Source organism: Taeniopygia guttata, chromosome Z (assembly GCF_048771995.1).
Source record: "Taeniopygia guttata chromosome Z, bTaeGut7.mat, whole genome shotgun sequence".
Taxonomy (NCBI): domain Eukaryota; kingdom Metazoa; phylum Chordata; class Aves; order Passeriformes; family Estrildidae; genus Taeniopygia; species Taeniopygia guttata.
The window spans coordinates 33,512,510-33,536,293 of NC_133063.1; the positions used below are offsets into that span (position 1 = coordinate 33,512,510).

At 40.0% G+C, this 23,784-nt stretch overlaps 1 protein-coding gene across 3 annotated transcripts in view; it reads left to right on the forward strand.

Annotated features, from left to right (window-relative positions):
• ECPAS (Ecm29 proteasome adaptor and scaffold) overlaps positions 1 to 23,784 on the forward strand; it is a 60,227-nt gene that overhangs the window by 29,823 nt on the left and 6,620 nt on the right. For all 3 annotated transcript variants that reach the window (XM_030257668.4, XM_030257667.4, XM_072922066.1), the window contains exons 20-43: positions 1,118 to 1,252; positions 3,240 to 3,405; positions 3,818 to 3,990; positions 4,461 to 4,562; positions 6,350 to 6,473; positions 7,385 to 7,530; positions 8,452 to 8,506; positions 9,260 to 9,374; positions 10,314 to 10,379; positions 10,624 to 10,741; positions 12,475 to 12,642; positions 13,527 to 13,606; positions 14,353 to 14,458; positions 15,076 to 15,123; positions 16,075 to 16,196; positions 17,285 to 17,435; positions 18,197 to 18,262; positions 20,082 to 20,171; positions 20,647 to 20,713; positions 21,358 to 21,449; positions 21,538 to 21,604; positions 21,839 to 22,030; positions 23,006 to 23,214; positions 23,702 to 23,745. In XM_030257668.4, coding sequence (XP_030113528.4) covers positions 1,118 to 1,252; positions 3,240 to 3,405; positions 3,818 to 3,990; positions 4,461 to 4,562; positions 6,350 to 6,473; positions 7,385 to 7,530; positions 8,452 to 8,506; positions 9,260 to 9,374; positions 10,314 to 10,379; positions 10,624 to 10,741; positions 12,475 to 12,642; positions 13,527 to 13,606; positions 14,353 to 14,458; positions 15,076 to 15,123; positions 16,075 to 16,196; positions 17,285 to 17,435; positions 18,197 to 18,262; positions 20,082 to 20,171; positions 20,647 to 20,713; positions 21,358 to 21,449; positions 21,538 to 21,604; positions 21,839 to 22,030; positions 23,006 to 23,214; positions 23,702 to 23,745 — 2,702 coding nt within the window. The remainder of the gene's footprint in view (positions 1 to 1,117; positions 1,253 to 3,239; positions 3,406 to 3,817; positions 3,991 to 4,460; positions 4,563 to 6,349; positions 6,474 to 7,384; positions 7,531 to 8,451; positions 8,507 to 9,259; positions 9,375 to 10,313; positions 10,380 to 10,623; positions 10,742 to 12,474; positions 12,643 to 13,526; positions 13,607 to 14,352; positions 14,459 to 15,075; positions 15,124 to 16,074; positions 16,197 to 17,284; positions 17,436 to 18,196; positions 18,263 to 20,081; positions 20,172 to 20,646; positions 20,714 to 21,357; positions 21,450 to 21,537; positions 21,605 to 21,838; positions 22,031 to 23,005; positions 23,215 to 23,701; positions 23,746 to 23,784) is intronic.

The following is a 23,784-nucleotide window of genomic DNA, read 5'->3' on the forward strand; positions in this document are numbered from 1 at the left end:
TTTCTCATGGTGAAACAAAATATTATTTCCAAATATGCACTTGATTTGAAATCTGGTATTTCTACTCACAGTCAACACCTCATGAAATGTTGTATGTGTCAGGATGGGGAAAATTATTTTTTGGTTCTTCTGAATTACTGTTTTTGTTCATTCACTTACATGTTCTAGATAGTCTGTCAGCTATCCTAGGTATAGTCATCCATTTTTTTCTCTGCAGAAGAAAACCAAAGGCAGCATTCTGCACATTTTTTGACAGTGTGAATGTTTTCAGTGGGAAGATGTGAATGACTTCTTAGAAGATGAGATTAATTACATCACTAGTTGTTTTAGAGACCTTCCTGTGGCTGTGTTGTTTTTTTTTTTTTCTATTTACTAACCCCAGACAAAAAAGCCCAATACACTGGAGTCTGCTTGGGAATAAGACTAAGGGAAATCTATGTTCCCTAGATTCTTTCTCAGGCTGCTCTCTGCTTTTTCATTGTTTGTCTCAAACATCTATGATTTTTGAAAGTCTTAGAGGTTGCCATTGCTTTCACTGGGGCAATCTGGCAGAAACACTTAGTCAAGTATTAGAAAACATTAGAATGTGTTCTAGTAGTTTCTCTTGATGATATGTGTGCTGCATTGCACTGTGTGCAGGTTATTACTTCTCATCTATGCGCAGGTATGAACTGCACAGGAGAATACTTAAAACAGATCATTTCTTGTTTGTTTGTGTGGCTCATTTTAGTTTCTTTGTGGTGGCCCAAGGCTCTCAAAGATGTGGCTATGAATTTTTCATAGGAGTATGAATGCAAAATCCGGAAGCTCTTAGCTGAGGACAAAATTCAGCCAAGTATTCGATGTGCATGTTTTGACGCAGAACTGATGTGTGGCCTTCTTGTGACTAGTGGTCTTCTTTCACCAAAGTGCTCAGTGTGTCATGAATGCTTTGTTGAATTGAGGGTTTTGTTTTTTATTATGTGATAATGCTGTTGTTTTAAAGTTTGCTTTCTCAATTAAGAACTATTTACGTATCTCCATAACAATTGTCTTTGTATATTGAAGCTCTTTATGAACAGACTGAGTAGCTGCTTCCATATTTTATGGCTTGTTTTTTTTTTTTTAACTCCCACAGAACCTGATGAACACTAACAAAGAGGAAATGCGTGAGCTTGCAGCCCTGTTTTATTCTGTGGTGCTGTCTACCATGTCTGGAGATGAGCTTAGGGCATCGTTGGAGCAGCTGATCAAGATGACAAAAGACAACCATGTAACTACCTTTGTCTGTTTCTTGTTTTTTTCTCATGTCATGTAGCTGATAGGATATTTTAATCTCACCATGTGTCCAAGATGTATTAACCTTAATCTGGGTGTAAAATTAACTAACTGGCTTTCAGTTGGATGGTGAGAAGGGATTTTTCTTGTAGGTAAGTGCAACAGATCTTTAAATAAATTAATCTCTGAAGCTGTTAAGGTCAGTAGGAGGATTTCATGGAGGCTTGTCCCAAGCAAAGCTCTGTCATGTATTTAACCAGTTTCAGCCAGCTAAGTAGCCCCATCCCTTTGAGTGGTAGTAGATCACACTACCTCAAACTCTTTACCTGTTCCTTATTCCTGAGCACTCACAAAATCAAGAAAATTTTTAACTTGTTAAATGTTCAGCTCTTCCCCTCCTGAGCCACAGTCACCTTCTGGGTCCTCAGTGCCTCAGGATGTTGTGGTGTGTTAGGGCTGTGCCTTCTTCCCTCTTGCTGCACATGGACTGCTCAGCACAGCTCCACAGCTGTGTCTTTACATAGTGAGTTTGCCTGCCTACCCTTCTCCAGCAGCTCGTTTTGCCTCCCCTTATCCTTATTTCTCCATTTTGCCACTGCAAGCATGGAAAAGGAGTCATGGAAACAAATTGGTCTGGTTTCTGTGCTGGTGTGTCTTGAATCCCGTATGGGAAGAAAAGTAGTAGTATTTCTAGGTTCTGTTTCCCCAAAATGGTTTTGTAGCAGTCTCTCTAAAGGACTTAAAAGGGCATTATTTTACATTGCAGATAACAGGCTGACAAGAAATGCTGATTGCTTTATGTTGTAGTTAACAAACGTGATTTATTTTGAATCTGTGAAAGCTCTATGTGTGAGCCAAAGCCATGTCATTGCTCAGTTTTATGTAGGGCACAGCTCCTGAAGTCATGAAGCCAGTATAGATGGGTCCCAACCTGCCCCTGCTTTCAGCCCCACTCACCCATTTGAACTGTGAAAGGGAAGAAAAAGCAGGGTGTTCCCCTGCCTTCGTGAGTCTGAGCCAGGTAGAGCTCTGACTTGCTGCTACTATACAAAACCACTTGAATTTGTACACCTAGGGGTGGTGGTGATCCTAGTGTGTCAGTAAGGACTGCAGTGTGAATGGATAACTTAAAGTGGAGAGGGGGGAAGGATCCATCTTCTGCTGGCTTTGCTGCAGTGAGAGCACATCAAGGAACAGTTCCTAGTGGCCAGGCTAAGTTGAGGAAACCATTGCGGCAGCACAATTGCACCGGTGCAACATTTGTAGTATTAAAAACCTAAAAGGTATGAACTAATCTAGGCTGAGACTCCCGCATCCCCCCCTTTGTTTGTTTTTTTTTGTCCAGTAAGGTAGCTTTTGAGTCTTACAGCCTTATTTCTTCACAAAATCCTTTTGCTAGAATACACTTGTAGGAATAAAGACTAAACATGGTCATTAAATAGTTCCAGTACCAAATCAATATTGGAGAAATCTGTGTTATTGACATTTAATTGTATTGATTAGATTTCATGATTTATGGCCTGCCAAGCTGTAGAAGCATTGCCTTCAGCATAGGCCAGGTGTGAACTCATTCTTAAGTCATGCAAATATAGAGTGATTACCTTGTACTGATTTTTACCAAAGAGTACATTTTGTCCCCTTAATCTGAATATGTCTGGTTTTTAAGTAGAGACAATGTAGTTTGGGGTTTTTTTTAAGTCTGGGTACTCAGGATAGCTTTAGGAATGTGAGTGTTGATGATAAAATTCTAATCTGTTCTCCTAGATCTCTTCTAAGTTTTATTAATGAATCTTAAAGAACTCCATTAATCAGAGAGCACTAACAATACCAAACTCTCTTGTTTTATTATATGTTAGAACTCTGCATTCTTCAGGGTGCCTTCTGATCTGGGGTGTCCATGTGTGTTTTTAAATCAGTGCTTTGTGCAAAGAGTTACTTACTTTGAAAATGAGATTTTTTTGCTCTGTTGGTGTTGTCTGTAGAGCCCGGAGGTCCAACATGGATCCTTGTTGGCTTTGGGATTTACAGTAGGAAGGTACTTGGCCAAAGGGAAAATCAGAACAATGGAGCTACATGACATAGAACAACCAAACACTTCAGTCATGCCGGAACAAGAACAACTTATAAAGTCGACAACAGAGACAATAGGTAACTTCCTGCCTAAGACTTTGCTGTATGTGACAGCTATTGTCTTTTTTAGTCCACCCCAGGCTGAAGATTTTTCTGAGATGCTCAGCTCATAAGGTAGTGTAATGTTGAGTTCAATTTTTGTAATAGATTTTACAGCTTGAAAGAATGTAATCTGATTAGATGTATGGACATTTCAGCAAAATCTAGCTGGTCTTTGTAACTTGCAGACCAACACAGCACAATCAGGAGTGGTGGTATCGCCTAGATTGCTCTCAATGTCTCCTTTCACTCCCATTTTTGTCTAACGTAATGCTTCCTACCAGCTGTAGAGGAGATTAATGCTTTGCTTCTTGCATGGGTAAAATACAAGTGCCTGTCCACTGCTAAATAAAACAAAATCTGAGTCATCCTGGTCTTCTTTTCCCTGTAGGTTCTTTTTTAGACAGTACCTCTCCCTTCCTTGTGGTGGGTGCTTGTATGGCTCTTGGAGAGATTGGCAGGAATGGCCCCTTGCCAATCCCCAGTGAAGGAACAGGATTTACAAAACTGCAACTTGTTGAAAACTTACTGGCCCGAATCCCTTCCAGCAAGGAAACAAATAAGGCAAGGTTTTTATGGTGTTCTTGTGATTCCTGTTCTTTTCTTGAACGCTCATTAGGTATAGGTATTACATGCCAAATGCAGCCTCATTTTTTAAAGGAATATGGCTTTTTGTTGGCTTTAATGAGTTGGGTAGGGTATGGGTCTTTCTAATACTGTATAGCACTGATCACTTGTGCTTTCTATAGTCATAACTAGGGGCTTAAGAGATAAAAATATGAATGGTCTTAATTTTAATTCAAGAAAAATGGGAATACATTTTTTTACCTGCACACAATCCTCAAAGGTAACAGGACATTTGTTCTGACCTGCTTTGGAAAAGAAGTGCACTGATTGATCTAATAAGCTGCTTGCATGTACCTCTGATTCCTTGAGTGAAATTTCAGCAAGGGTGAAAAATAGTGGGTTTGAGGTGCATGTTATGGACTTACAGGAAAGTTATATGATGGTGTTGTTTTTTGTTTGTATTTAAGATGAAGGAACGAGCAATACAAACATTAGGTTACTTCCCAGTGGGAGATGAAGATTTTCCTCACCAGAAGCTACTGCTGCAGGGTTTAATGGATTCTGTGGAGGTGAGACACTTCCAGTGTATTATCCTTTACACTACACGCTACCAGTGTATTAACCTATATACTGCTATTTCTCTTTGGGTGTTTTTTATGTACTCTAGAGCCAGATTTATAAAGGGAGTTGGCTTTTTATAATAGTGCCTCTGGGTTTTTTAAAACTGCCTTGAAATAGAGAGCAGAGATAGACTTGGGGCTGGCGAAAGGTTTTATGCCACAGTTTACTTGCTAGTCCAGGTCTCTGCCTCAATCTGAGCAGATACTTGTTCCCCTTCAAGAGGCTTGTGGATTTTTTTGTAGGCCTCCATTAATGAAGCCTTAGGCCTGTACTTCGGCCTTCAAAAGTACCCTGAAAGTAGATAATATAAATACCTCTGAGCTACATCAGCTAATACAACTCACTTGAATTAGAAGTCCATAGGAATATATGTATATCTTGTCCATCTAAATTAATTATTGAAGTGCACTTCATTCTTTTCACGGTACTTCAGAGTTTCTGTACCTATTGCAATATGCCAGATAACAAAATTAAATAAAAGGAGCTTTTTTAGTGTTTTTCATTTACAGCTTATTTTGCCTTTCTTCCTTGCTGATACTGACATAGGATTCTGCATTGTAGAAATGGCTTTTGATTATCAGACAGGCATGCTTTGCTGAGTGCTCCAATTCTGATGTATTCAAACAAGCAAGAACCATAGAATGGTTTGGGTTGGAGGGGACCTTAAAGGTGATCTAGTTCCAACCCCTCTACTGTGAACAGGGCAGGGACACTTTGCACTAGACCAAGTTGCTCAAAGCCCAATCCAGCCTGACCTTGAGCATTGCCAGGGTTGGGGCATCCATGAGCAACCTCTTCCAGTGCCTCACCACCTTCACAGTAAAGAATTTCTTCCTAATACTTCATCTAAGCCTACTCTCAGTTTGAAGCTTTTAACCACTTGTCCTATCACTATACATAGAATACTAAAAATAGTGAGAATACTGTGTACCCAAACATCAAAAGATGTTTCTGAGTGCCGTGTTTTTCTCCTGTAACTGCATGCGGACATTACAGCTTCCTTTATAAAAGGTGTACTTGAAAAAATCCTATTTATCTTAGATTGCAGGAAGCTAAGGGCTTAATTCTCCAAGAGCCTGAGCATTTTGTGCTTCTAGAGCATAAGGAAAACTTTCTAGAAGGTACTCAGTGGTTATGGAAACCAGTTCTTGTAACATAAAATTCATCATGAGTACTGACAAGAAAGTGGCATATCTTGTTCCTAAAGGCTCACAGGATAGTGTAAGGAGGACAGTGAAGCAAAACAAGTACCATCTGAATTATTTTAATGTGAAAAAGGGTTTCTGCATCTTTTAAGACATCAGCTTCTGCATGGAATTACAGGAGACTCTTTAAATACTCCCAACTGTAGTAAAGCCATAGTAATTTTCACTAATCACTATCAGCATCATTTTAACTTTGTTTTATTTTTATTCTATTGAATTATTTCTTTACACCAAGTTTAGCTTCTGCCGAGACTAGTAAATACTTTGTCAAAAGTATGCTTTAAAAAAATGTGGAAATTTAAACTTTTATCATTAATTTCAGATAGTTTGGCATTGCCTCATTTTCCATCAACTTCAGTGGGTCTGAAGTGCCACATAGAATCAGAGGCTCACCAGAAGTGTGATCTTACTGTAAATTGGAGCTGAACGTTGGGACTGGGAAAGAGACTGTGGTTTTGTTTTATTAAGTGACAGAAGCTTTGGTGTATTCTTCATTAGTACTGTCAGTGATGCTCTGGTGTGTTTTTCAGGCCAAACAGATAGAGCTGCAGTTCACTGTTGGTGAAGCTATTACCAGTGCTGCTGTTGGAACCAGCTCAGCAGCTGCCCGGGATGCATGGACAGTCACAGAGGAGGAATATATGCCTCCTTCAGGTAGGTGTTCCCAATGCAGGGCTGGGTTGAGAAGTGCCTAGGCTAATACTTCTCTCCAAGCTTCATTTCTGTGTTGTTCGGTTTATAACAGAATACACAAGAGAGTTTCTGTATTTGTGGTATATACAGGTTGTTTTACCTCTTAATGTCCCTCTGCTCAGAGGAGAGACTTCATTCATGGGCTGTTTAAATAGCTGTTTATGTAATTCATTGCCACGTGACTCTATTTGTTTAGTTTTTTCTTTTTTTGTTTGCCATGTTGAGTTAGTTTTGGGGTTTTAATACACAAATCTTTTAAGATACCATTTTGAAGCCTGAACAGGAAGATAGAGTTATAAAATCAAAATGCAGGTATTTAAGTGTTTTCCAATAACTTCAAGTGATACAATTAAGTGAAATTTACATGCAGTAAATGCAGAAATTCTGTTTAAGGACTAAGATTCTGTACGCATTGAAACAAAAGTGTGACAAAAGGCTAGCTTCAATTCAGGCAGCTGTGAATATCAGTCTCAGACCTGCAAACACATGTTTTAATTTTGTGAGAGTGGTCTTAGATGTGCAGTATACAGAAAGCTGAGCATGTGGTAGAAATTAAACCTTGCCATTGTTCCAGAAATTGTGACTCCTAACAAAAAAATATATTTTGATCTGAGTCTTAGGCAATATGAATGGTACCTCTTCTTGGACACAGGCTCTGAAACAGATTCATGAAGAGTTAGGAGTATTTTGTATTTTTATTATATATTCTACTTTTATTACTTTCCCAGTGACTCCAGTGACTTCCTAAATAAGCAGAGATTACGGTGTCACCTAAGTACTCTTGAGTTCATTAAGTTTTTCATTATTTTCATTAAAATGGGTGTGGATGGTTCTCAAAGTTCCTCCCCTCCATCTTTATTTTTTTCATATAGATTTGAAAGTGAATGATGTGGTGCCCTGGGTCCTAGACCTTATTTTGAACAAGCACATCATCAGTCCCAACCCACATGTTAGACAGGCAGCTTGCATCTGGCTTCTGTCATTGGTGAAAAAACTGAGCACCCACAAAGCAATTAAGGTAAGAAATATGCCTTTTCCTAACACTGGCTCCTTGTCCCTGTTTTTGCTTCTCATCTTGTTTCTGTCCCTTCCTTTCCCTTTACTACTATTGCTTCTTTTCTCCCTGTGCTGGTACAGTCTTTACTGAGGTCTTTTTGAGACATGGCCTATCTTTTGTTTCTAGAGGAACAGACTATCTGGTAGATGAACAAGGGTGCTTGTCATACTTGTAAACATCTGACATGCATCCAAGTCAGAGTAATCTCAATGTAAATAGCTATTGTAAGATGAAGTAGCGCTACATCTTACCTTGGGAAGAGTTTAGGATTTATATTTGGAAAATATTTGAGAGGTCTAGGAGGGGAAGAAGAAGAACAGAACTTACTTGTTTCATGGTGTTTGTCTTTGGTTCCTAGGAGCAGTTACAGTGTGCTTCGTGTACTTTTCATGTGTATTTTTGGTATGCTGTATGAACCTTATATTTAAATTGCTTGTCTATAATGAGAAAATGTGAAACATCCTATACAAGGACTAAATAAAATATTCCCAACCAAAATGTCTTCTGTTTGCATAGACGTACTGTGGACTGTGATGGGATCAAGTAACCATTTTGTACTCCACAGATATTGATAAAGAGCTTTGGGACAAGCTGCTTTGCAAATGTAAATTTTTATATATAAAACATTGCCACATATTGCACTCATATAAACAGTGCACCTTGTAGGGAGGTGGCAAAACTCACCAGTTCGGGGATGGAGAAAGCCCCATCTGGTTGCAATCTGGATTTATGATGCATTGCTGCCTTGTATTAAACTAGGGCGGTTCTTGTCGTAGCTGTAGCTCACATGAGCTACTCCATTGATACAGTAGCCTCTGTTAGAAGCTTACCTGGAGACCAAACAAAAGATCCAAAATAATGGCCTTTTTTCTCATCTTACAGTCTCATCTCAAGAATATTCAAAGTGCATTTGTTTCAGTTCTGTCAGACAGTGATGGTAAGTACTGTTGCATCTTAGAGTTGTGTCTTTTCATGGTCATTCAGCAGACTGGAGGGAATCTTTCAACAGGCATAAAGTCAACTGCACTCTGTCAGTCAACATTAAAATATGACTGTAGAAACTTCCCATTTCTTATGTTAATAGAAGTGATTTATTTTCTAGGTATCATGTACAGAGATAAGAAGCACATGTACAGAGATAAGCACAACATTTTTGTGCCTTTGGCTGTGTAGCACAATGCATTTGTCCCTTCAGACTGTAGTAACAGAAGTGGTGTTACTTCATCTCTGTTTTGGGCAGGAGGATGTATATCACAAAGTTCTGCATGAACAGAAACTCTGAGACCTCTTCAAGGTAGCACATTTTGGATTACAGCTCTACACATGGCAGCTAGTGGAAAGAGTGGCATCCAACAGCCTATGCAAAGCTCACTGAAGCTGAAGAGAGTATTACTACAGCTGATTTCGGGTGCCACTAACATGTCAGAATACCTATAGCTCTTGGAACTCTTTCTGCTGTTTCGAAATTTGCAGTAACAATAGTTATGTGAAGATAACTATTGAAGGAGTTTATGCCTTCAGAATACAAAGTTTGTCATCACAGACTAGATCTGCACTGAAATTGAGAGCTCTGAAGTGCAACTGAGCCATATTAGCTATGTCATGATTTTGGATGAACCTTACTTTTGAAATATGTGTACTGCTTAGTTACATGCTTATCTTGAATTTTGCTTGGTAAAATCTCTTGCAGAGCTTAGTCAAGATGTTGCTTCAAAAGGTCTTGGGCTGATATATGAACTAGGAAGTGAACAGGATCAGCAAGAGCTAGTCACTACGCTTGTTGATACTCTTATGACTGGAAAAAGGTACAGTGAACTCAGAACACAGTTAGAGAGTACTCTGAGTTACGTGTCTGGGAATAAAAATGTGCCCTTTTTTTGTGTGGAAAGAGATCTTCTTGAGTCAAGGGCAAGCCAATATCCATTCACAGAGAGTCAAACTGGACATTTCTTAGATCAGCTTAGAGTATTTTGTAACAGAAGTTGTTCTGGTTTTGTTCCATTCAGCAAAGCTTCAAAATAATATGTCAATCCTGATCAAGTGGTTCAAATGGGCTGGGATTTCCTTAGATTTGCTACTTGCTGCATTGTGTAATTGTGGAGAACAATGACTACTTGCAGCAACTCTGTGCATTGTGAATGTTGCAGAAGAGGTGACTTGCTTGTGCTGAAGTGCACCTTTTTCTAAGGAAGTGCTGTTAATGGTTGCTTGTCAGCTTTAGTATGAAAAATACTGGTCTTACAAGAACTCATGGCTAGAGATCATGTTGGTCAGTACTGGAAATTCTCTTTAATAGACTTCTCCTGTCTAACCTGATGTAGGTTTGGCCACTGAATCATAAGAACCTAGGCTTGGGGTGTAGGGATTCATTGGTGGTAAGCAGGAATTTATAAGATTAATAGAAATTGTATTATTTCATTTTTAAGTACACATTTACAGTCCATTTTATGGCTCATGTCTGGACAGAACTAAAAAGTCGTCATTCAGTGTTTTGACTTTCTACCTTTGCACAAAGGTAGCAAAACTCTCACTTGCAGTAATCGCTCCTTAACATTACACGTTATACAGGTTAATGACATTCCTTGCAGTGTGTGTAGCTTTGCCCACCTATATGTTTTTTGGGATTTGAGCTGAAAAAAATGTGAAGCTCTTGAGTTAATAAAGCCAAATTACCTGTTCTGTAGTATGCAGTGTATTCAGCTGTAGAGTTTGGTAATGGTGATACTGGACTTCTTTTCTATCAGAGCCAAACATGAGATGACTGGAGAAACTGTGGTATTTCAGGGAGGTCTGAGTAAAACCCCAGATGGGTAAGTTTACTGATAGTCTCTGACAGAGACGCAGTCAGTGCTGAAACAGAATTCCCTAAAAAATCTGCTTCCTGACATTTTGTTCCTTCTTGTTCTCTACGTTATTTAACTAGTTCTGTGTAATACAGATGTGCTACTCACCTTTCTCTGCCTGCTTTACAATGTGAATTGAATATAGCTTTATGTGATGTAGCGTTTGTCTAGCTAAAAATAGTAACACTGATTTCCCTTCTGCTTTTCAAAGTCAAGGTCTTTCTACCTACAAGGAGCTTTGTTCACTGGCTAGTGACCTCAATCAGCCAGACCTGGTGTACAAATTCATGAATCTGGCCAACCATCATGCCATGTGGAATTCTCGGAAGGTAATGCTCTGCTTTTGCACATCTTCCATTCCCACTGTGAGCTCTGGAAACAACAATCCATTTCTCTGTTCCTGATCATACGTTTTATGAATGACTGCATATGTTGATGCTTTGGCTGAGAAAAAAATTTAGGATTACCTGAAATTCTTACAACAAAACTTTGGTATACGAGTATTCCTGTAATCCTACATTCCACTCTGAACTATTTGACATCCTTTGATTTTTTTTTTTTTTTTTTTGAGTGTGCTTAGGAGGACAATCCTTAGTGTGTTCAAACAGTGATAATGTTTTGAAAACTGGATGAATTTTTGGATGCCAAGGAAAGAGATCTTTGTTACTTAAGGAGGCAGAGTAAAAAGTAATCATCAAGTTGCTAAAAAGCACTGTTGTCAAAAGTATCCCTTTTCAACTCAAGTTTTGATATTGTAAAACAGTTGGGAGCTTTAGCAAAACTAAAATACTGTTTGATTCACTTCCAGGTGAAAAAAGGAGCATTTTAAGTTTGAAGATTTAGGTGTACTATTCAGAGCTTTTATGTGGGGACTCTTCACTGGCTTCATGGAAGCATGGAAGAACTTGTTTTGAGTTCCTGAAAACAACGTTTAGTGCAAAAAACAAGTCCCAGCTTTAACTCTCATCCAGAGTTTGACAATTCAGCCCCTCTCAAGACCTCTCTAAGCACTGTGACTTCAAAAGCACCAGGAGTATAGTTAGGTTTCTGACCCTTATGGACTTTCTCCAGCACAGATGAGTCAGGAAAATCCACTCAGAAGGAGTGGGTTGAGCTTTGGCATTTGAAGAATTTGCGAAGTCTTTTAAGTTGAAGGGGATATCTGGAAATCTGTGCTCTAAACACCCCCCACAAGAGCTAAACAGAGCATGCTGTTCAAGGCCTTGGAGGTCCTGCTTTTCCTTATACTTTTTGCAGCTTCTTGCTTTTCATGGCAGTGATCCTGTCTGAAAATGTGTTTTTATTTGCTGTTTTCTAGATTAACCCAAACAGCACATCCTGTCCTTTGAAATCTCTAGTGTGGGGTTCTGAGTGACAGCTTTTGACATTGCAAGTCAGAAAATAGGCGGTCATTAGAGGCAGTCACTGCATTGCCTTAAATGAGTAATCTCTTATTGGGCTATGCTGCCAAATCTCATGGGACCTCACAGGCAAGCATCAGTTCCACTGTTTTAGAAGTGACAGTGGAACTGACAGTGTTGGAGAAAGAAAAGGTCATAAAAGAATACTGAAGTTTAAAGTAAATATGGACAGATTCAAAATTATAATACCTAGAAATTTCAGGTTTTAGAAATAAGCTGGAGTTATTCTGGTTTTAGTTTTTGAGTTCCTAAGTTACTCTAATTTTTCTGAATCAGCAGAGTTGTAAGGAAGCTGTCGCCCACCCTTACCAGTTTAGCCAAGAAAGAGTCTCTTTCGGAAGAATGTATTTAAATCTGCGTAGTTTTAATTCACTAGTACTATTTCTGCAAATGAGATCAATCAGTATCATGAATTTGAGGTTGGAAGAAAGTTTTGAAGTAGTGTGTTGTCTACTGAGTGTGAGATTACTGTGTTACTGTAGCAGTGAGAATGGGCTAATTCTAGTACCATTCTAGACCTTTTGATCTGGTCTAAATCTGAACCATGTTAGTCAACTTTGCCCCTGTCTGTGGTGTGCCCATGAGCAATAACTGGGTGAGTGAACAATGTTTCAACAAATACTATTTTGTTGTTTTTTCAGGGAGCAGCTTTTGGTTTCAATGCGATAGCTGCCAAGGCTGGAGAGCAACTGGCTCCATTTTTGCCCCAGCTTCTTCCCCGGCTCTATCGTTACCAGTTTGACCCCAACGTGGGCATTCGACAGGCGATGACCAGCATTTGGAACGCATTGGTCACTGACAAGTCGATGGTGAGTGGCCAGCAAAGTGCAGAAAGGGGCTTTGCTGCCAGCCAGCAGTGTACTGGAGATCCTCATGGCACAGATGCATTTTGTGAAAGGAGGGGCAGTGCAAAAAGAGGTGAGGTACTGCACTGGAAAGGAGGTGTTTAAATCCATGGACGAGCTTGGAGCTTGCACAGAGGTTTTGCGCTCTTCTCTCATATGTGAAAGGATTTTGCTGACCTTGTTTGTGCAGCCAGCATTAAAATGTATTATTTACTTAAAATGGGGTCTTTCCACTTTGATATTGCTTTGATACTGCTTATGATAAGTTTTTCATTAATTCTTATGGGCTATATAACTAAATAGAGTTCCTCAGTTTTTAAGTGGGAGGAAGCTCATGGTTGGAGGCTATTCCATCTGTTTGAGAAGCACTCCTCCCAGGTGTATTTCAAGAATAAGTGATTTTCATAACATACCCTTGCTCTGGTTCTGCAAGGATTGGAATTGGGCTTGCATTTTTTTCTTCTAGGAAAGTTGATCTTAATGTGAAGTCATTCACTCTAATCCTTCATTAAAGCCCAACTGCTTCTTGAGTAAATTCATGTTTGGTGCTGCATTTTAACAGTTCAGCTGATAAAGGCCTTAGGGGACTTTCCTTGTTGCATCTTCCACAATGTTAAGCACTTGTGCAATGCAGAGAAAGGCATGTCTAAAGCACAGTTGGAGAAAGTTTGCACAGCGCTGGCAAGCATTTCATCTGATGTGACTAAAAGCAGGTTGTATTTTGCTTTCCATGTGCAAAATACAACCTTTTTGTTTGTTGGACTCTTTTTTTTTTTTTTTTTTACAGAGTCCTGGACAAGGATGCATAGCTGTACTTGTTTAATGATTTTTCCTTTTTTTAATCATAGGTTGATAAGTACATGAAGAAAATTCTTGAGGATTTGATCAGTAACCTAACCAGCAATCTTTGGAGGATCAGAGAATCCAGGTATTGCTAGGAAAAGTATTAGATTTGTCTTTGAACTCAGTTCTTTTCTCTTGTTCACCATAAACTTGTTAATCTGAAGAGGCTGAGGAGGAAAAGAAGACATACCCTTTCATTAGGATACAGCCCAGCCTTGTAGCCTGCCTTTGGAAGTATGATACAATCTTGAAGATATTTGCCTGAAATTTTTTCTTCCATGTTGCTTTATACTAAAAATCTTCTGAAGAATGAGCTTTCTGGTTACTAGTTCTTGCCTATCCTTTAATCTGAAATAATGCTTTCTCTTAGAAAACCTTGCCAATCTGACAGTTATGTAATTGGCAGCAAGATGCCATTTTTAATAAACTGCTTTTTGTTTTTAATGGTTTGTAGCTATGCTGTATTAGAAACCTCAATTTTAATTTCAATTCCATACTTCATACCATTTTGATTTCTTCTTATTGTATGCTTAAAGAAGAGAAGACTGAAATAGTTTTGTCACTGGAATGTTTACAGTAGCAGTTTTCACCACAGCAGCCTTTTTCACTTCCTGTCACCTGTTTCAGGTTTTACCTGAACAACTGAGCATTTTTTTCTCTGCCAAAGGAGACGTTCTTGTGACAGTAGATTTAGTGTTTGGGGAAAGTAAGGAGTGTGAAACAGTTCTCATTTTTCTAAACTATTTATTTATATTTATGAGGATATCTGAATATATACAGCTATATCAAGTAAGAACACTGTGTGAAAGAAATAAAATTCCCTGTTTGCAGTTGTCTGGCACTAAATGACTTACTAAGAGGGAGACCTTTGGATGATGTCATAGACAAGCTTCCAGAGATCTGGGAAGTCCTGTTCAGAGTTCAGGATGACATTAAGGTAATGAAACTGAGAACTGAATAGGAATCTTCAACAAACAGTACAGTGATCAAACTCTGAGGTATTTAAAGAGAGCCTCTCTGACAAATGAGCTTGAAGCCAGTGGGAATTTTGATTATTAAGCAGACTAGAAATTCATGCTTCTTGAAAGTAAAATTTCCTTGCCACATTGGAAATTCTCTTTGTTTGAAGTGTTTGGTTTCGTTCCTGCTGTGCTTATTCTAGATGATTTGAGATTTTTTCCTTGATATAAAAGAATTCCTGAGTAGTTGCTTAACTTTTGAATATAAAAACATTTATTGTGGACTTCTAGTATGCTGAACTGATATATGGTGTATGGTATGCTGAACTTGAATATATGACGAAGACTCTGGTCTTTGGGTTCTTTCAGGTTTCAGTTCTGTCAATATATTGATTGTACCAGATACTCAGATGGACCAAAACCAGTATGTCTTTTAATGATGTTCTAATACTTTCTTCTAAAGATATTGCTACTTTCTATTAAGTATTGACCATGAAGATAGCCTTGTCTGTTCTAGTGTTAATGCTTATCAATTAATATTAATAATTCTAGAAGAACAAAAATAACAGAAGTAATCGATGACTTCTTTTTTTAGGAGACTGTGCGAAAGGCGGCGGAACTAGCCCTAAAAACTTTAAGCAAGGTAAAACTTTACAATTTTGTCATATGCACAAGTAGACAAGGCACATATGGTTTTGATGTCAGGAGTAATCATAGACTATATTTACTCAGAGAATCTCTAGTGTAAGATCCAGTTGTGAAAGACTGAACTGTGAAAGACTGCCCTAGGGAGCAGTCATGGTAAGCATCACCAGCCCCCTGTACTTTTATTGATGCTAGTGAAGTCCTGCTGCTTGAGGGCGATGCAATGTTAAGGTCTGTACAAGCAAAGGAAGGATATAATAAACTGTGGGTTTTTCTTCTGATGTTTTTTCCTTACTTGGGGGTGGAATTTAACTAAATTTACTGTAAGTTCAGCAGTTTACCAAGCCTGGTGATACATCACTAGTATGAAACAGGGGAACTGTGTATGGATTACTCTGTGATCCTGTTACTGACAAGGTTTTTTGGGTGTAATGCACATATATCATTGATATTTTGTTTGGTAATCCTCTGAAAAAGTCATATTAGTGGCAGTCGATCTAAAGTGATGTCTCATAGTGCGTGAGAGTTGAATGCTGCAAGTGAGGATCGAAAATGTTGTTGTGAAAGGTTGTGATTGCAGAATCTGTTCTCATCTGGGACTTGCTGCTCTGCTGTGTGGAATGGTTGAGTCCCTATAACCATCCCTACATAGGCTGTACTTCAGCTGAGAGGCCATTTGGTTCATCTGTTCATCCACATTCAGGTCAAGGCCTGCTAGGCTCTGGATTTGTCTTTTCTGGAAGTGGACTGTAGTTGAAACCCCTTTTAGGAATGACTCCTAGGGCTTAACTACCTCTTAAAAGATGAAGGTGTAACAGAGCCTGGGCTTGGCTGTGAGCAGTTTGTCTAGTTGCTGTTGGCTTCTTCTGTGTGAAGGAGAAGGTGCTATAATATAATCTGGGGGAGAGGTTTCTACATGTTTGCAGCACTGATTCTCACTTGTCCCCAGGTCTGTGTGAAAATGTGTGACCCCTCTAAAGGAGCAGCAGGTCAGAAGACAATAGCTGTGTTGCTCCCTTGCCTCCTAGACAAAGGAATAGTAAGCATAGTTGCTGAAGTCCGATCTCTCAGGTTAGTTTTGCACCATGTAAGTTCCTGGGGGTTGGGTCTTGACCAAAGACACCAATCTTCTTCTCCTGAGTTGCAGACTGTTCTTTGTGTTTGAAGTGACAAGTTGCTCCCCAAAAGAGCTTTCCTGCTGAGTTCTTCTTTCACAGAGTTTAAACAGCAGCCTGAGAACTCTGCCTGTCTTTTGGGAGTGTGTGGCCTCTCTGCAAATGCCCAGATTCAGCTCCCAGAAAGCAGGAAATTCTTTTCTCCCTGTACAAATGGCAAGCTGATCCAGAAGCAGTGTGCCATGCTAAGGCTGGCCTTTGGGACTGGCATATTTGTTCTGGTTGCAAACAAAAAGTCCCATGGTTCTTCAGACAGCCATATCTGACTTCACAAGTTCTTGTAATATTGACAGTTCACATCCCACGTGTGACAGACTGCATTTGGTCACACTGTTAAAATACATTTTATGTATTTTAACAGTTCAATGTCCCTTGATGCGTAGGGACTTTATATACTTGTCAATTTATAAGCTTGTTTATTCTTTCCTTTGACTGAGGGACAGAAAAACTGCAAAATTCAGAGTTGAAGGGTGGTTAGCTGGTCGTCATGAAAATAATTCTTAGGAAAGCTAGAAGGCTTCTAACTAAAGAATATTTCTTGAACTTTTTTTGTTCCTTTTGAACCCCTTTGTCAAAATGCAGCATGAGAGATGTGATCAGTCTGAAACCGACTAGTAAGGTTTGAATAGATTATTGTAACTTGTCTTTTCTTGGGCAGAGACAATGCATGTCTCAGGGTGACTTTGCCCAGTGCTTGTTTAAAACATGGGGGTGTGTTATTTCCTTCCTCATCTGTCTGCAGTACTACCTTTTTGCCCATTCCCTTTGTGATTCCAGGGCCAAGGTAAACAATCTCTGGCCAAAATATACATAACATCCCTTGGAAGCTCACGGCTAGGGAATAATTTTGTTTAAGCAAAAATTGCACATGGTTTTGTTTGAAGGAAGATTTATATTAGTATATCTGGATTATGGTAGATCAGAGAGGCTTTTCAGATCATTTTGTGTGTATCTCTATTGACCTTCCCTTTAATATTTTTCCAGCATTAACACTCTTGTGAAGATCAGTAAAAGTGCTGGGTCTATGCTGAAACCTCATGCACCAAAACTTATCCCAGCCCTGTTGGAATCCTTGAGTGTGCTGGAGCCTCAAGTCCTCAATTACCTGAGTCTTTCTGCAACAGATCAAGAGAAAGTAAGTGCAGCTATAATGGGGAAGTATGAACACAGCAGAGATGACAAAGATTTAATCGTCATTCAGTGAAAGAAAAAATAGCAGATTAAGTAGAGAGGTGTTCAAAAAGCAAAGAGAAATAGTTAATAAGTTACTAAAAAGTTTGTCACGGAATATGGCTGGACAAATGTGGGAGTTTTTTTGAAGGATTGGTATTATCTTTATTTGCTAGAGTACTCTAGGTTTCCAAAAGTGAAGAGCAATTTTAGTAATCTGGTTTTAAATGTCACTGCTGTTTTCCCCAAGGTATTAACTTCAGGACTTCATATAACTTCAACTGGAAGGTGTGGGCCAGAGGTGGATGTTGTCAGCACCATGTTCTTTAATTGTTGTCCAAGAACCATATTAAACAATCACAGTCTTCTTGTGAAAGTGATTGAAACCCATTGATTAGAAACAAATTTAGCTAATTTCATTGTGATTAAATTGGATTATTCCTTTACAAATGAAAAGGGAGTGAACAATATGAATAGTTCAGAGTGAGATTTTATCTCTTTTCCACCCCCTTTGTTTTCTCTTCATCTCTCCCTCCCTCTAGAATATCCCTCTGCCTCTGAAAGGAAAACTTTCATAGTGTGTAGGCATAATTGCTTTCTCCATGCATCTGAAATAGATTTTAGTGTAAGCTGGTGTTGTTGCCCTTTCTACTGTTTTTATGTTGTGTTTAAACTTGGATTTGTTTGGTGTTTTTTCCTGATGGTTTTGTTTTGTTTTGTTTTGAGACTGCAATGGATAGTGCCAGACTTAGTGCTGTCAAGTCATCTCCCATGATGGAAACCATTAACATGGTATGTATTGATTTCAGAAGGGTTCCAGTGTAAGGTATGTTGTAGAAGAAGAGGAATTAAAATGGAAGCTTTACAGAATATCTCTTCAGGGCTTGTTTTCTTATCGCATCTCCATGTGGCTGTGTGTCCACTTGCTTTTTCATGTGCAGACTTCTCATCATGCACCAGTGCTTTCCCCTTAGATCAGTTGTGAATAAGTTTGGCTCCATTTGGAGGTCAGATGGATTGCTTCTTCGTCTAAAGACCTGCCTGCTTTGATGAAGAGGGCATCCTTAAGTGCTTTTCTTTGGATGGGGCCTCAGCTGATTCTAGGTTATGTTTACTTGCATGTCTCTTCATCTCTGGCCCACAACTCCAAAACCAGCTTCTCACCTGGGCCTTCAATTGATGATAGTTGTTGGTAAGGTATAAATGCTGTTCAACCATTGCCTTGTGGTGCCTTAGATATTCCTATCTGGGCCTTGCCCATAGTTTCATGGTGGAGGTATTTAGAGAGAATGTTGAAACCACTGGAAGCACTGTCAGCAAGTGGTGTTTGGCACCAGAGTTTCCTGCTGCTAGAAGAGGAGTTGCTGATGCCCAGATGCTGAGCTGTAGGATCTGTCCTGGCAGAGCTCCTTGTCTTCTGTAGGTACCTGTCCCTTCTCAAAAAAAAAAGGCACCTCTTGTCTGCTCAGGCATTGCATACAGCCAGGGGCATGTGGGCAGGTAGAGAATGTGAGGGTTGCGCAAGTTTTAGGAGAGTTGTAGCCACCAGAGCAATTTATTGTCTCCTTGACTTCTGGAAAAACAGCAACAGCAAGTTCTCCTGTACATAACATGTGTGGGGTTGAGTTTTGGTGTCAGGTGAAGTGGTCTCTATAAACAGAGTGTAAAGCAGTTGGGAATGAAAGGCTCTGAGTAAAAATGTACTTGCTGCAACCCTGCAGGCTACAGCAGCTGCTGCTGGCTCTCCTCCAGGCCATGCCCTACCCTGCCAGCCCTGGGGGAACAGCTGTGGTGCCCCAATCATTGATTGGGATTTTGTAGGGTAGGGGAGTGATAGTAATGGCTTCTCTGGAGTATTGTGAAGATATCCTGGCTTATGAGCAACCTCCTCTATATTCTGGGGCTGGCTGGGAGATTATATGGATAATTTCCTTCACCATACCAGTGGTGGAGGGGGAAGTAACAGTTGATCTGACTTTGGAAGCTCAATTACCTTTATTTAGTATGTGATCCTTGAATTTGCTAGAGAATGGATCTTGCCTCTGGAAACAGTATGTTACACAGAGTGCTGGTAACATGAGGCTTTCTGTTTTGCCCAGTGGCATTTTAGGCATAGCAAATTAAAAATTATACTGATCCCATCCCTTTTCTACCATTTTGTCATTTATGCTGCTTGTTTGTCTTGACCTGTTTAAAAACCCGGCTTGGCTGGTTTCATGTCACTGTCTAGTTTGGATATATTGTTGCTTCCTGGTTTCAGAGATCTGGGGAAATGTTGGGTTTTGTTCTAAGATACAGATGCCTTTGCATATCGTTCTCTACCCTAGTTAGTTTCAGGCTTCCTGAAGAGCTGGAGTGCAGGAGAACATCCGTTCCAGCAAATTATAGTTTTAGCAAGGTCAGCTCAACAGAGAAGTGGGACAGGAGACTCTGTATGTCATGGAATCCACTTCATGTGGGCTTCTTATCGTGCAGCAAGCTCTTGTGATTCAGATGAGGACCAGCCAGCAGTGCTGAGGTAGCCTCTGCTAGGAATATGCCAACTTTACCATCATTACCTTTCCTTTTTTTACTTTTTTTCCCTCTCTTCCTGTCTCTTACCTTTCTCTAGAGCTTGCAGTATTTGGATGTGTCTGTCCTCAGTGAGTTGGTCCCTCGGCTGTGTGAACTGATCAAAAGTGGAGTTGGCCTTGGCACAAAGGTATGTCTGTGCTTTTAATAGTTCTTTTGGAAAGGAAGAAGGGAATATAGGGCAGTGTCAATTTAAATATGGTTCCTTTTACTATGTCTTTCAAAGCAACAGCTTGGGTTGATAGATACTGGAGTCATTTAACATCTGAGTCCCACCCTGCTACATCACTGTGCTGAATGTGTGCTGCCCTAGCCTCCTCTGGGCTATGTGGCTGCTGTGCTCTGTGACACATGAGTGCAGAAGGTTGTCCTCGATTGCTGTAAATCTTCTAGGATCACTTATCCTGACTGTGGGTCCTTTTTCACTTCCTATTTTGTCATTCATGTTTTGCAAACTTTGACTGCTCTTGGATTACAAGAATAGAGTTGAATGGGTGTAGATCATGTCCTACAAGCACAGGTAGCACCACAGCAAGTAGTAACAATAATAACCAGTGGCAAATATTGTTTTATCTTACCTTTGTTTTCCCTTGCCAATCTTCCAGGGGGGCTGTGCCAGTGTAATTGTGTCATTAACCACACAGTGCCCTCAAGACTTAACACCTTATTCAGGTAAGGTCTGTCTCTTAGTGTCAGGTTTTAAAGGGACTTTTTGTTGCTGTGGAGTTTTTTCCCTTGAGTTTAGCATAAGAATGATATTTACATGTTTATTTTTATCAGAGAGCTGTTTGAAGTTACCTTTCTTTGTTTGAGATTGGCATGCTTGGTGTAGGTTCAGTACCTCACCAATTTGGAAGAGGTAGAGGAAGGAGTTGAGACAATTCACTAGCACTGAGCAGGAATAGGCAAAAGTATTTCTTGTCTTTCTTGGAGCAGTCTAACTATGCCTATGCTAGCGTGGCACTGTCACTATGAACTTGTTCTTTCAACTGGGGCTATGGGTGGACCATGAACAGCAACTTTGCTTCATTTGGTCTCTTCTGATAGTAGAAAGAACCTCACCTTTCTGTTGCAGACTACAAATGAAGCTGAAAGCATGAAAACAGGGAGTGCTTGCATATAGGAACATTATCAGTCAAGGTGTGCAAAACACTAGCACTAATTTAAATGTAAGACTTACAGACTTAATAACCCCACATCCATGCACGGAGGAAAAATGCATAAATTCAAGGAGTCTAATGAAATGCAGGCTGTTGTAATTCTTGCCAGAGGAATAAAACATAGTGCATTTGATTAAGTAAAGTGTCTTCCAACAGGCAAACTTATGACTGCTTTACTTAGTGGCCTGACTGATCGCAACACTGTGGTACAGAAGTCTTTTGCCTTTGCTATGGGGCATCTAGTCAGGGTAAGCTGGGCTTTAAGTTTTATTTTGCTTCTTTATAGGTGGTCTTCCTTGAAGCGTTAGAATAATTTGGGTCTCTTCCTTCTTACAGACTTCTCGGGACAGTAGCACTGAGAAGCTGCTGCACAAACTCAGCAGCTGGTACATGGAGAAGGAAGGTGTGTTGCTTTTGAGGTATTCACTTACAGAATACAATGCAGAAAAAGTTCCTGCTGACATCAAAAGCTAGTAAAGAAACATTTCTATATCATGATGCTTGGTTTCACTGGCTGAATAATTCCTATGCAATGTTACACAATACTGTGCATTACTCTGCTTTCCAAGAGGCAAACCAAGCAGTTAAAAGGATAATCCTCCTTTCCAGTCATAAGATGCTTGTTTTGCTCTTTCAGAGCCAGTTTACAGAGCAGGCTGTGCTTTAACTGTACATGCTATGGGACGCTACAGCCCAGATGTGCTGAAGAACCATGCCAAGCAGGTGCTGCCATTGGCTTTTCTTGGAATGCATGAAGTTCCTGAAGAAGAGAAAGGAGAGAAAGAGAATTCTACTCTGTGGACTGAAGTTTGGCAGGAAAGTGTACCTGGTACGTGATGTTAAGAATAGTAAAGCTTTCTGGGAAGCATGGGACAAGAAATAGCATGATTTCTGGAATTCCATTTTGAAAATACAGAGTTTTCATGGTAAGAGATTTGGGAAGCTTGTTCCCATTTTCTTCCTTGCTCTAGATTTCTTGTATGAAGTTTGCCTTCTCTGGCTATTTAAATTAATTACAGGGGCATTGATCACAAGGGTGGGAAGGCACAGTAGAAGTATTTTAAAATTGTGATACACTGAATGCCGCTGTAATGTGACCCTGATAGTACAGATAACTAGACATCTGGAAATTTTTATGCTAGCCTATAGGGGCCACTGCACTCTTCTAAGTTACAGGGGCTTTGCCGTTTCTCTCTTTTGGAGATCTCTGTGGTAATACCTTTGGTTTTAGATTCAGTGAATGAATCTATGCTGTAGAAGTGCGGTTCTTTCTATAGAGGAAGATCTGGAGGTATTATAGTATTGTTTTGCTGACTCTTTCAGATTTCAGATCTGGTTCCTCAGTCACCAGATGATTTTTCTGGAGTCTGAGAAAGGAGCTGAAAAAGGTTCTCTAATGACCTGTTTTTGGAAGAAAAAAAAGACATTGTATTCCTTGGAAACAGGCTAACACAATGTCTAGTGTCTGCTATATGGAAGGACTAAAATGAGCTGTGTGTCTAAATACACAGGAAAGACTTTATTTGGAACCCCTAGAAAAGAACCCATCTTCAGCAAGGCTGGGAGGAATTCTTCACGCTTTTGCCTGAAGTAGACCTTTTTGATGTATCTCACAGCCAAAAACCTCAAGAGATCTGTAACTGGTTGTTTTTTGGTTTTTTCCACGGTAGCACTGGTCTTGTTCGCTTGTGGGTTTTTCTTGTTGTTGTTCTTGTATTGTTGTTTGTTTGTTTGCTTTTTAAGTAAGATCAAAGGTATGTTTGTTTTGTAGCAAAATTACAGTTTTCCTCCATTTGACATGCAGGTACTCAGGGTGGGATCAGACTGTATTTGCAGGAGTTGATATCCATCACCCAGAAGGCTCTGCAGTCCCAGTCCTGGAAGATGAAAGCTCAGGGGGCAGCTGCCATGGCATCAATTGCCAAGCAGACAGGCTCCCTTGTACCACCACATCTGGGAATGGTGCTCTCTGCACTGCTGCAAGGCCTGCCGGGGAGAACCTGGACTGGGAAGGTAAAGAGGGAGCTGTCACCTCATGATTTGCTGTAAGCCCAGCAGTGTGCAGCCCTTGAGCCAGGAAATGTGATGCGCTCTGTTGCAGAGCAGAACAATAAGAATGCTGATGCAGGGAGTCTGCCTTTTGTCCTGCATTTAGCAGATGGAATTGACTGGGAAGATAGATAGGTGAAATTCAGATTGCTGTAGGAGTTGGGTTCCCACTTAGACTAATTCCACTGCACCATTTCTAGCCTGGAGGATATTAGCATGTGCTCAGTGGTGCTGCAAGGCCCCTTTTTGCTGCCAGTTCCGTGCAAATTGAAAGCTAAGTCCTCTGCAGGAGGAGTGGCAAGAGGTAGACAGACATTGCTTCCCAAACAGATGTCACAGGCATGTTTCCCCACTGCCCCTTGCAGAAGAACACAAAGGTTTGCCCCATGTGGCAGGACTGTGCATTTTGGCTGTGTGGCACTTCTTAGTGATGCCTCTTCTGTCATTGCAGGAGGAGCTGTTAAAGGCCATTGCCAGTGTCGTTTCTGCGTGCAGGTAAGTGGCTTGAATGAAGTGGTACCTTCAGGATCTGAG